The 12,954-nt window shown below is 51.1% G+C and overlaps 1 protein-coding gene across 6 annotated transcripts in view; it reads right to left on the reverse strand.

The window, feature by feature from the left end:
* MGAT5B (alpha-1,6-mannosylglycoprotein 6-beta-N-acetylglucosaminyltransferase B) overlaps nucleotides 1–12,954 on the reverse strand; it is a 74,015-nt gene that overhangs the window by 31,434 nt on the left and 29,627 nt on the right. For all 6 annotated transcript variants that reach the window (XM_049812785.1, XM_049812784.1, XM_049812783.1 and 3 more), the window contains 4 exons: nucleotides 4,192–4,304; nucleotides 2,759–2,832; nucleotides 1,149–1,319; nucleotides 130–294 (listed from right to left, as the gene is read on the reverse strand). In XM_049812785.1, coding sequence (XP_049668742.1) covers nucleotides 130–294; nucleotides 1,149–1,319; nucleotides 2,759–2,832; nucleotides 4,192–4,304 — 523 coding nt within the window. The remainder of the gene's footprint in view (nucleotides 1–129; nucleotides 295–1,148; nucleotides 1,320–2,758; nucleotides 2,833–4,191; nucleotides 4,305–12,954) is intronic.

The following is a 12,954-nucleotide window of genomic DNA, read 5'->3' on the forward strand; positions in this document are numbered from 1 at the left end:
CATGTGCTTCCATAAACGAATTTTCCTCCCAGCTTGCTCAATCCCAGCTGTCTCCGCTCCCCACGTTCCCAAAGGCTCAGCTTTTCCATCTTCCCACCACAACCCCCCCTCCATCCAATTTGCTCATACGTGTTTCTGGTCCCTTTGCCGGCCCTTCAGCTTCTGCTCAAGGCGCCGAGCCGCCCGCAGCCACTGCTGGGCCAAATGCCGGATCCTCTTCTTCATGAAGCTGAGGGACTCCTTGCCTGTGCCGATCAGCTCCAGGAGGTGAGCCAGGTCACTCTGGAAAGCTGCCTAGGAAAGGAGCACGCTCTGCATTTTGAGTGTAGGGAAAGCAGCCATGAGAGGAGCCCCTGGGCGGCCGCGGGGGCTGGTGGAGGTTTGCCCATTGCAGCTGAGGTGCTGTGGGTCCTTCCTGCATGGACAGCTTCCCCTGGTGCCATCAGACCTGACACCAGAGCTCCTCCACTTAATGCACCAAATCCCAGGGGCCCCGCTGCACCCAGAACATCTCGTGACATCCCGGATTCCTCACTACAGGAGACACATGGACCTGTTGGAGCGGGTCCAGAGGAGGCCACGAAAATGATCAGAGGAACACCCCTCCTATGAGCAAAGGCTGAGGCAGTTGGGGTTGTTCAGCCTGGGGAAGAGAAGGCTCCAGGGAGACCTTCTTGTGGCCTTTCAGTACTTAAAGGGGGCTTATAAGAAAGATGGGGACAGACTTTTTAGTAGGGTCTGTAGCAATAGGGCAGGGGGGTAATGGTTTAACACTAAAAGAGGGTAGATTCAGACTAGACACAAGCAAGAAATCTGTTATACTGAGGGTGGTGAGACACTGGCACAGGTTGCCCAGAGAGGTGGTGGATGTTCCATCCCTGAAAACATTCAGGGTCAGGTTGGACGGGGCTCTGAGCAACCTGATCTAGTTGAAGATGTCCCTGCCCATAGCAGGGGGGTTGCAGTAGATGACCTTTAAAGGTCCCTTCCAACCCAAACCATTCTATGATTCTATGAAAACCCACATGAGGCATCATGGCCCTGCTGACACTGCTGGCTCTGGGAACATTGATTTCCAGCAGCCTTGAAGCCATTGTGTCTCCCCAAGCCCCCCGGGACCGGCAGGACTCAGGCTGCCCCCACCTTACCTGCACCCGAGGCAGCGATGGGGGAGAAGGCAAAGCCGCCGTCCGGTTTCGCCACGGCAGGGGAGGGCAGAACCACTCGACTTCGCTGAGGTAGATGAGGAATGAGCACTCGGTGCCGTCCACACCAAAAAACGCATAGCAAGGGTCGGAGGTCCACCTGGCCCTCATCCACTGCAAGGGGGCAAAGAAACAAGCGGAGCTCGTCCCCTGGCCGGTGAGAGGATGCAGCAGCCCTGCAAGCTGCCCCTGCTATGGACAACCTCTATTCTCCATCACCTTGCTCTAGCACAGCTTCCCCTGGTGCCACCAGACCTGACACCAGAGCTCCTCCACTTAATACGCCAAATCCCAGGGGCCCCGCTGCACCCAGAGCATCTCGTGACATCCCGGATTCCTCACTACAGGAGACAGATGGACCCCAGGGACACAGCCATTTATCCCTAGGAAGTGATACGCCACAGGGTTTTCTTCTCATTAGGTTTGCTGGGGAGCGAGCCGAGCTGCTGATCTCATCGCCCTGGGTGCAGCAGGGCAAGGAGACAGATCCGCCGGTGGTCCCCGAGGATGATTTCACATGAAGGAGAATAACCAGCGACCACAGCAGCGATTTATCATCCCCCGCAACGGCTCTTGCCAGCCTCTCCCTAATTCAACTACAAAAACAAATCTACTCAGGAGACAGGTCGCTGCGCCCAATATGTAAAATGCAGCAATCACCCGGACAGAAGATCGAATTACAGACTTCCACAATTAAATTACATTACGAATTTACTCAAATCATGGAAGGAAAGGATGCCTAGTACCAGGGGAAGAGGAAAATACAATCCCCCGGTATCATTTTAATATACCTCTCAACATCTTTCCAGGGAGACTGGGCCCTGCAGAAGCCTGAGCTCAAAGCAGGAAGCTGGGAAGGGGAGGGAAGAGGGAGATGCTTTTAATTAGTTCATGTAAATATGCTCCCTGACAAAGCAATCATGCTCCAGGCCAAATGCCAGGCTGCATTCAGGTGTAAAGAGCAGGTTGGGTCAAGCAGGACATCCTACTTGAGATGGAGGTCCTGGCCACCTCAACCAGATGCTCTTCTTTGCAATGCTGAGATTATTCCCCAGACACTAGCTAACGCTCCAGATATTTAAAGGCGATGTGACAGTGCTTTCTCCTCACCGCGCTTCTGTCATTAAACAGAAATTACAGGCAGGGAGGGCTGCAGGCAGAGGTGGTCTCACAAAGCTAATTCTGCTACTGCCTGCACACCTCTAGGCACCATGGCTTCAGTGATCCATACGACTGAAACTGAAGGTATATGCCCTATTATTGGGGGAAAACAGTTACATTCGTATAGCAAAGGTTCCCAGAGGACGTCAGACACCTCCCTTGTGTTTTCTCCTTGGAACACAGCTGTGCTTTGCTTTCCACATCTTTGGCTCGGTTCCATCTTCTGCAACAGGCTATATCTTCCCCATTTTAAAGCAAACTGTTTCATTCTGGAAAGCATCCCCCTCCCCACTTCCCTTCCCAGTTTAACCCCTGGGGTCATTGCTTTGTGCCCTTCCCAGCAGCTTCCACCCAGGTTGAGACCTTCTCCCAGACAGAGAACCCCAACTCACCTCCACTTTCCCAGCGCAGTCAGGGTACTTGGGGTCCCTGGGCACCTCGCACTGGTCCCTCCTGCCTTCCAGCACTGCAGAAAGACAATTTTGGCATGGGGAGAGCCAGGACATGCTAGCGGAGCAGCTAGAAATGCTGGGAGGGGAAGGAATGGGATGGGGCTGCCAGCCCCCAAGCACGTTCATTAGCACCGCAGCTAGGCCAGCAGACAGCCCCATCCCAATTGATGGAGCAGGACACGGAGATGTGAAGCCTCTTCCCCGAGGTCAAGGCAGATACAGAGGAATCCCCCCAGCCCTGCTTTAATGCCAAGAGCATGGTCCCCTTTCCGAAAATCTCAGCACGTCTCTTCATAGCACCTCCCTGCTGCTCTCAGCCTGGTCCAGACCCCAGGTCCCACCTATCTATGCTCCTGTTAATTAGCCATAAGCAGGCTGCAGTACCTAAGGAAGCACTTGACAGTCTTTACGCTGTAAACTTGCAATAAAAATTGCCCTGCTAAGCTGTCGAGAGAAGACTCAGCCCCCAGGGTCAGCCCTGGAATAAGGCACAAAAGTGGCTAAAAAAGTAATAGGATCTTTTCTTCCTCTGTCATTGGATTAATAAAAGACACCACCCCTCCTATAAGCCCTCCTTTGCCTATAACTGAAAAAGCATGAGGTGGAAGAGGCAATGGAAGCATCTTCTACTTGATGATGCCAGCCCAGATGCCAGGAACCATGCAACCATGTGGAGAAACATCTGGAGAGCCCAGCTGCCCTCCCAGCACTAACGGAGTGGGATGGGAACATCTCTGCTGGTGCTGGATCCCAGCCCCTGGGCTTTCGATCCAAACCACCACATTTTTCTATCCAGGTGTTTGTGCTGGCACTGCTCCTCATCTTTAGTTCTGCATTTAATTCTGTGGCATTTATTTCTGACAGCAATTCAATTTGTCAGCATTCCTCCCCCTTGCAGGCATGGGTTTTCCCAGGTCTTGCTCCTCTGCAGATTCATCTCCTTGCTCTCGAGTCCTCCTGGGCCAAGCAAGACAACAATTTTAGGAGATCATTACTGCTGTCAGAGACCACAGAGGATAGTTCCCTATGCAGCCTCCTTTTCCAGCTTTCCTGGCTGTAATAGCAAGGTGAGAGTCCTGGAAACTTCCGAGAAGGCTCAGACCACACTCAGGACCTCCTCTCCCTCAAAGAGATGGTGTGACTACGCGCTGCATCTGCACAGATTTGGACACAAACAGCCCTAGGAGGTCTGCCGAAGAGCTCCAGGTGCCCTACTTAGTCCTGCAGACAGGACTGAGTTGGGTAACCTCAGATCAGCATCCATTCCCCTGCATTTTCACCAAATTTTTCGTGGTAGGCTTGGCTGGATCTCCATATTGCAACCATATAACACATAGGAGTTTTGGAGCATGGGGACCCCCGGGGACACTCACCTTTCCCGTTCAGGAGGCTGTTCCGGAGAATCTGATCTACTTTTATTGCGATGTCCGAGACGTTTTGAGCTATAGCTTGGATCCTCTCCATCAACCCAGCTGCTGGCTGGAACCTGGGAAAAAAACCAAATAGACCCTGAAAACTTGAAGTCTCCCAGTGGTGACACCCAGGGGTGCTTATAGCAAATTTGCCATCCTTGGAAGCTGCCAGCAGGTTGAACTTAGCTCCAGGATGCAACATGGGAATGCCTAGCCCAGCGTGTACCAGGCAAAGAGGTCATAGCTTTCCAAAAGGTTTGATTAAAAACCTATGTAAATCAGTATTCTGCCATTTTTTGCAGTGCGCTGATAAACACGGATATATCTGTGCATTTTACAGGGGGAACATTAAATAGGCTGGAAAAAATTGGTTTTCTTATTTCAGACGTGCTATGTTTGAAAACCCTCTGCTGTGATTATTGGCCTTGCGGTGCATGTAAGAAGCTGTGCTGGGGAAAAAGGGAGAAAAAACCCCAAAAATACAGAGAAAGGAAGGCAAAACCAGAGCAGGGCTGAGGAAGTCTGTGGGCCTGGAGCAGACTGCAGACAGATGCAAAACACGCAGGACACGTGGATGGCCTCAGCCAGCCCATCCACCAAAGATTTAGGTGAGCAAATTTCCAGATCTCCCAGCGAGGAGCAGCAGCGAGGGCTGTGTGGGGACAGGGTGCCGGCGTGAATGGCTGCAGCACTGCGTGAGCCGGGGTTGAGCTGGGTATTGCAGCCCCAGCAAAGCCTGCAGGCACCTTCCCATCAAGGCTCGAGATCAGATTCCAGCAGTTTGAATAGCTGCATATTCCATCTATCGAATTAAACCTTGCAATCAATACCGTCCTGGGTAAACAGCACCATTAAACTCATCTACATAACACATTGCGTAGACAGAGCGACAGAGCACTGTAAAGAGGCCGGGTGTCAATTAAAACTTGGTGTAATATATAAAAGGGCAAGAGAACTCAATCCATCAGCAGCAGTGCCCTGCCAGGCTTGACAAGGAGCAAGCTCTCCACCTCCAGCACCTCGCCTGCCACTTCCACCGCAAACAACAACCGCGTCTCGACGAGCGCGGTTATCACAGTAAATAATTTCCCCTTCTGCAGCACCTGGGTCATAAGTTTTTCCTCCTACGGCTGCTGAGATCATTATAATACAAGGAAATGTCATAAGCAGTGAGCAAAACCAAAAGGGCTACCTTGAATACTCTTGGCGCAAAAAATATGTGCTGATGTCAGGTCCTTCCTGGTGAAGTTTTATGTTTGTTCTCCAGATCAGTGAACCCGAAGGCTGGGATTTAAAGTACCTCTGTCCTCAAGGCTAAAAAAATCCTAGTTTTATGAACCGATACTGCTTCAGTTGTTGATTTAAAGTCCATTCGCTAGCAGCGAACTGCCCACATTTTTCCTTCTGGCATGGTTTATGACCATCAATATTCAGCCCGTATACCTCCACTGGGAGCCACATATCTTAGGCTTTTAAGAAATAATAATTAAATGCAGAGGACACCATTGCCCCCAAGTAACTTCCAACCTTTGCAAAGAATAAACCCCAGGTACCCTGCCAGCTACTGTAACCGCTGCAGCAGCGAGGTTGCTCATGAGGCCCTGGTAAAATATGGGCACAAAAATGACCTGTGATAAGTTCTGCTTGTCAGCATGGTTCCAAGGAGATAAAACGCTCCCTGTCTGAGGGCTACACAGCTCAGCCAGCCCTGAAAGCTCACAAACCCCCCATTTCTGCAACCCTTTTTCCACTGGCAAGCAGCCATCAGACCACGGAGGTGATTCATAGGCGCTCAGTAAACAGGGAACAGCTGGCATGAGCAGTTTAGGAGCAAATGTCACAAGGATGCAGTGAATTCAGAGCCAGCGAGTCCAACCTCCTGCTCCAGCAACAGGAGAGGGACGTTGGCTTGGTGGAGATGTTCCTCAGGTTTCTCCATCACTCACGACAAGGAGAGAGGATGAGCACAGCTGTGGAAGCTCTGCTCCTATGCTTCAGAGCACCTAGATTAGCCCATGATCCAAATTCTGCCTTCTCCCAGAAGCTACCCCAACTCTCACTTGGGTCAGAACCCGCTCCCAAACACCCAAGCAATTAGGCAAATCTCAAAAGTCAACAGCAACCTGGGTCCCCTTTTCTGCTCTGATGACCTCCAGACCTCAGCTCAGCCAGGGCTGAGCACTGGGCACCCACGAACACGTTCAAACAAAAATCAGGATCACTATCCTAAATAAATGGCTTTCTTCCAGCCTAAGTCATGCTGGACCTCCGGCCGCAGCAGCGGTTTCCACCAGGTGGTGGATCTGGCCCACCACCTACGTCAGCTTGCCCAGTTCTCAGAAGCTAAAACTGCTCCCCAAAAACAAAGATTTCAACTCAGAGCCCTTTGATGTAAAATGTATGTCTCATCATCACACTCAGACAGGACTTCCAGTTCTCGCAAACAAGACAGCTGTCTCGCATGGGCTCCGTGAGGCTTTCCCCAAAACGCAGAGGGTTACTGCAAAGTGACACAAAAAACGCCTGTCATGGTTCTTGGTCTATATTAAGAAGATGGACAAAACGGTAGAAAACGTCCCTCCAAAATAAGGAGCCAGGCTCAAACCTCCCACCACTTGCATGCTCATCACCCAAACTCATTGTACCAAACTCCAAATCCCCATGATTTTGAGTGAGGGATTTCATGCTTGGGGCAAAGAGCCACGCTCCCACGTTGGGAGCGCTGATGGGCCTCGGTGTTAACACTAACACAGGCAGCACTGTCAGCCGCCTCGGTGATTTTATCTGCTGGGCAACAAGGCTATCACTTGAGCAGCAAATTTCGTTTAACCTATTAAAGAGATGACGAGAAGGTTAAGCATAAGTTACATCACCTATCATTACAGTGATTTGTCACCTGGGCAGAGGACAAGAAAATAAGACACTTAAAGCAAAACCTCAAACGCAAAAAGGTTTTCTGTAGCTCATCAGAATTTGATGCCTTATTCTTAGTAACTGGAGACAGTGGGAAGGACAAGGTAAGTGGCTTTTTCTGCTCAGTGACAGCTAAGCAGAAGGGGAATATCCCACCACGTGTCTCCATCCGAGCTGGGATGCCAGCGCAGCTTCCATCAGCCCAGCGGAAAGAACGCACTTCCAGCACTACCACTGCACAGGGAGCAGCGACGGGCTTTTTTTTTTTCCTTGTTGCTTTTTAAATTCTTCTATAGCGACAATATAAATGCCACCAAAACGCGCTGGGGCTGTGCCAGCTATTGAAACTATAGTAAATTACTATGGGTTTTCTAGAACAAATTTTTCCCTGGGACCTTAAAACCGTTTACTACAGCAAATACAGTACTTTTACTTCTAACCATCAATATTGATTTCATCTTTATTATTTTCAGATTTATATTTCCCCATGTTGATTAAGATTCAGATCACACTGTGCCTTATAATGCATTGTATACAGTATTCATCTCGTTTCAAAAACTGCTATTAAGATGTATCTTTCCCCACTGGCAGATCATTTGCCATATAATATAGCCGGAGGTTGAGTTTTCCTTTACTTTTTTATGCATTAATTTGGTTCCCTTCACTTTGTCTCTTGTCCCCATCCCCGCAGCAGCAGCTCAGATTCAGCCTGTTTATCCCTTTACAAGGCACTGTATTTTTATTGCCTTTTATAAAAGTGGCATTATGAAAAGATGAATCTCTTTCTATTTGTGTGTTGTCTTCATAATACAAGGCCTAAACATATTTGCTTGCTCATCCGATATTTCTTGCTATTAACTGGTGAAAGCAGTGACTTTGGGAAGACCGATACAGATGGAGAAAAGCAGATGTTTTGAAGATAATACACAACAAATGCAACGTTCACACAGAGCAGTTTACCAAAGGATTTCAACTTGCTCATTACAATGTCTGCACTGCCATTTGCCTCTTTAAAGATTTTTTTTTTCCTCCCCTCCCCGAAGACCCAAGGCAGAGCCGAAAGCAGCTGGGAAGGGTGCCCAGGGCTGGTGCTGCGCTCTCACTGCTTCCCTCCTCTGGGGACACAAATCACCCCCTGACATCCAGCCCCACAACAGCCTCGCTCTCCAGGACAGGGACCTGAAATCCCAGAGGCGGCACTCATGGATAACCCTTCCCAGCAATGGGAAAAGGGCCTTTCCCACCCTCCTGGCTCCTACTGCAGCTTTTGAGGTGCTGCCCATTAGAATAGCTGGGGTATTTCCTGGACAAACGAACCCCTCGGGCATCTCCAGCGGGTCACCGTGTGGGCTCCAGCTCCTCTCCTCATCCATCCATCCTGGTGGGACGAGCTCAGAGTCACCCAACAGCTGGTGGGGGATGAGCCGAGGAAAGCTGAGGCGTCCCCAAGGAAGTGCAGAAAAACCCTCATCCAAGTGCTGGGTAACTAATAAAGGTGATTTAAATCTCCAAGAAGATGAAGCAATTAAGACCTTTGCTCCTCTGGCCTAAGAGAATCCAAGTAAACCTCATCGATGCCGGAGGCAAAACTTTTTTCAGGGATCCGTGCCCTTGTGTGCATCTCTGCATCCTCTCCGAGGTGGCTTGCACCCGAGCGGCCGAGAGCTAGGGTTGCCCGCGGGAGAGAAAGCAAGAACACAAACACGGACACAAGAGGATTACCAGGCAGCTGATGCTCTCCCTAAAATTTGGGTCACGGTCCCCTGACACTGACGGTCCCAAGGCTGGGGTGTACCAGGAGAGGCAGCAGTGGCTGGGCAAGTGCCCTGCTCGTGAGGCTCAGCTGTGCGTTTTCTGTTTGTTTGACTTGTAATCCTGGGTTTAATCCTCATAACTCTGGTGCTGGAGCTGTTCCCCTAAGCTTGGATTAATCACCTTGGCTTGGTTTGAGCTGGTGGCCCATGCGGTGGGGGGCCAAGCATGCGGGGTGCTGTGATGGGGAGTGCGGGGAGGGTCCCGTGCCCTGCTCCACTCAGGAAAGGCTCAGACCCCAGGGAGCAGAGCAAAAGCCCAAAGCCCTGGTTGCTATTAGCTTGGCAGGAATTGATAGCAAGATTAAAGGCGGCGGGGAGGGGGGAAGGGTTGGGGATGAGGCACAGGACTTGTCGCTTTGCTATCCCCAGCACGGGCTCTGCCAGGTCATTCAGCTCTTCAGTGCCTTTCCTAACATCAACCAAGGACAGGGATGCTGCACCCAGCTTTGCAGCCTCCCTGAGAGCCACATACAAGAGGGCCCATACCACTGATAAGTGGGTTTATTCTTCACAGGCAGCTCCAGCCAGTCAACTGGATAAAAACTTAAAAAGAAATAAAAATATTACAAAAAAAAAATATATCACAGAACAGCATATGCTTCCAATACAATTTCTGGTATCTCTGTATACTGCAATCTTTTCCATTACACCTCAGGGTTGAGACAAACAGCTCAGTCTCCCCTCCATGAACACCTGAATAAAGACCTGAGTTTGCTCTGGCCATGTTTGTGCTCATTGGGAATCCACCCTGGGCAAATATTCCAGAGAATGTGTTTCAGGATGGGAACATTCCTTGGAAACTCATCCAAAGCAAGTAGCGGATGATGCACGGGCAGAGCCCTGCCTGAACTCCTCAACACCAAGTTACACAATAAATTGCCTAATAAATACCGGAGTATTTAACTCACTGAAATACTTCCATTTATTTTCATTTCAGTTTACTGTGGGTGATGCTTCTCATACAAATGCATTTAGAGGACCAGACCCTGAGCTAACCCAAAGCCCACGGCTGCAAAGCCCAGCGGAGGACACTGCCATTTGAGCAAGCTGGCAATAAATTTCATGAAAAAATATGATGAAAAGCAACTTTCCAATCAAAGACAGTAACTTGCCAACATAGGGAGAACTTGCCAGCAAAGTATAACCAAGATCATTAATTAAACTATTTTATGAATGCTATGAAGTGCTCCGAGATCCTTCCCAAACAGAACACAAAGCTGAAGCCACAAGCCCAAACCTTCGCTTTCCTCCTGACTCCCAGAGCAGAACCGAGCTGAGCCATATGACTGGGCAGCAGCAGATTTTATTTATGTGAACATGAGGGATCACAGACAGGAGGGTTATGGGATCATCACTTTGATGTATGTTAATCGTCACTTGATTGGGGTATAAATCAGATATATTTCTCTACATGCTTGAGTAGCCTGATGCAGGCTGCAAGAAACTGCCTTTGGTGAGCTGTGAAGACATTGCCAGCCTCAACTAAGAGAGACCTGCCCAAAAGTTAGACCAAAAATACGCAGTTTTGCTCACGAACCCTGGGGCAGGGGATCTGCTGGGTGAGATGCTTTCCCAAGCCCATGCTTTTCTACAGCCCTCAGCCCCCCATTTTCTTTGCCAGCTATGCGTTTCGTCGGCACGCTCCGCTTCATTTCGGAAGGGTTATTTTGGTAGCCTATGTTTCCACCATCAGCACTACAGCCTCCCTGGATGCCCACCTCCATCGTGCCCATGCCCCCCAGCTGGGAAGCCCCCGAGCCCATCCCTTTGGAGGGGGCTTGCTTGCTCTCAGCTGCTCCGAAACCAGGGACATCTGATGGAGGGTTAACGGGATCTGATTTTCCTCATAGGGCAAATGAGACACACAGCCTGGGAAAAGGCACACTGGTGCCATGCTCCTCCGCACCCCCCCAGCACCGCCCCAAAACCCTGGGCTCCGCTCGCCCCCAGGGACCGGCTGCTGAGGGTTTTCCCTGCGTAATCCACCCGAGGCAACACAAACGACCACGGCACAAACCCGCCAGCAATGGCACTTTGCCTCCACGTGTTGATGAATCAAGAAGCCTTTGCAAAGCCCTGCGATAAAGCCCCCCGTATCAATGCTTTGGGATGGAAAGGCATAAAATAAACAGAAAGCAAAGCCTATTGCAGAATTAGGTTCAGCAAATTGAGCTGGAGGTGCTGGAGGAGGTACAAGCCTGGGAGCAGGAGGGGAGGGTGTGAGTGACCTGGGCACACGTGGGCACCTGTACGCCCACCGCGTTGGCGATGCCCATCGCCCTCCGGCTGTGGGTCTCTCCCAGCGAGCCCAGAGCCCCTCGGAGCAAGGGGGGGGGCACATGGATGGACCCTGCTCCCCTGGCCACCCTGCTAGTGGTACACAGCCACCTCTCCGCTCTGCCTTAACGGGAACAGCGATTTATTTCAGCTGCCCAGGCATGAATTTCCCCATGGCATCCCCTCCCCTGCCCCTGATGGGGACCCCACACTGAGGGGTCCTCAGCGACCCCCTGCGCTTGTGCCCATCCCCTCCAAGCTAACACTGACAGCATCCACGACTGGGCTGGAGACATCCTCAGGAGCTGGCGACAAACAACTCACCGCCTCTGCCAGGATGAAATGGGTTGAGGAACCTGTGAGGAAGGAGACCGCCAGGGAGGAAGGCTCCCACAGCGCTGGCTGCTGGGCTCTCCTGCCCAGCTGCACCCCTGATGCTGCTCCGGCAGCCAAGCTCTGCTCACCAAAACAATTACCCAGCAAAGCTGGGCTGGATCAAAGGATGGGTCTAACCTTCCCTGCAGGCTGCTTCGGGGCTCTCCCAGCTCCAGACAGCTTTCACACCACCTAGCACCACCTTTCACCTTGCAGATGCCCTCGCTGAGCCCTGCAACGTGCCGAGGAGACGGGGAACGGTGCATGGAGGGGTCAAAGACTGCTCCGGGCTCACCTGGATAGCAGGAGACCGTGGCATCTGGCAGCGATTTCTCTAAAGCCAGCTAATCAGTGGCGACAATTCAGGAATTAATAGAGCCAGGCTGGCAGGATGCAGGAACATCACCCATTTAGTGTCATATTGTGAGACTTTTAATTACTGGGAGAATATGGAGTCATGTAATGATTACAAGAACAAATACTTAAAGTGTGTGGAAATTAACTGAGCCTTGGCAGTAATTAAGCTTGAAGATTAATCAGTCGTTAGCAAATAACACCCTTTGCAGGCTAACCACTATGTGGGGGAGAGGGATGACTGGGGATGCCGGCGCTGCAGACCCCAGTCTTCCCTGCCGCCACCTCCCCACAGGCACGGGGCAGGTCGGGGGCAGCCCGGCCCCCAGAGAAGGGCTTCTCCGAGCCCCAAATCTGTCGGGTTACGATGCCAGCTGGGGTCAGCCACTTCGGACCCCCTCCCTCCCTCCCAAGCGCTTTCCAGCAGGGGACCAACACTTCCACTGCAAACTAATATTTCCCTTGCCCAGTAAATAGCTCTCCAGGAGGCTTCCATAAGTACTTCTAATTTCCCTCCCCCCTGATGATTTATGAGGGTTGCATTCAATTAACAGCGGTATTGATTTTTTTCTGCAGCTGACTGGCAGACTGCTTGCCCTCGTTAGGGAACCCATCACTTACCTTCCCAGCATGGGCAGGGGGGAGCCTGGGGAGGACTGGAGAAGGGATCCAACACCCAGGGGCACGGCAGGCTGGTTCACGGGTGCAGCCTGTGTCCCCTTATCCCAGCATAACATACCACAAAAGCCCTGGGCAGCTCTTCTAAGGAGGGTGTTGGACATTTGGGTTTGCCAGGAGTTTTATCTGAAGCATTGCAAGAGCTGGTGGACTACATAGAGAGGCACCCGTAGAGCATTCCATCGGACAGCACCTACAGAGCAAGAAAGATCTTGGAGCAACTTTCAGCCACGTAAAGCTGCCTGCCCTGGCAGCTGGGAGGCTTTCCAAGGCAGGTCATTAATTACACCCTGTATATTTAAATTCCTCCTTG

This window comes from Accipiter gentilis, chromosome 10 (assembly GCF_929443795.1).
Source record: "Accipiter gentilis chromosome 10, bAccGen1.1, whole genome shotgun sequence".
In the NCBI taxonomy this organism is placed as follows: Eukaryota; Metazoa; Chordata; class Aves; order Accipitriformes; family Accipitridae; genus Astur; species Astur gentilis.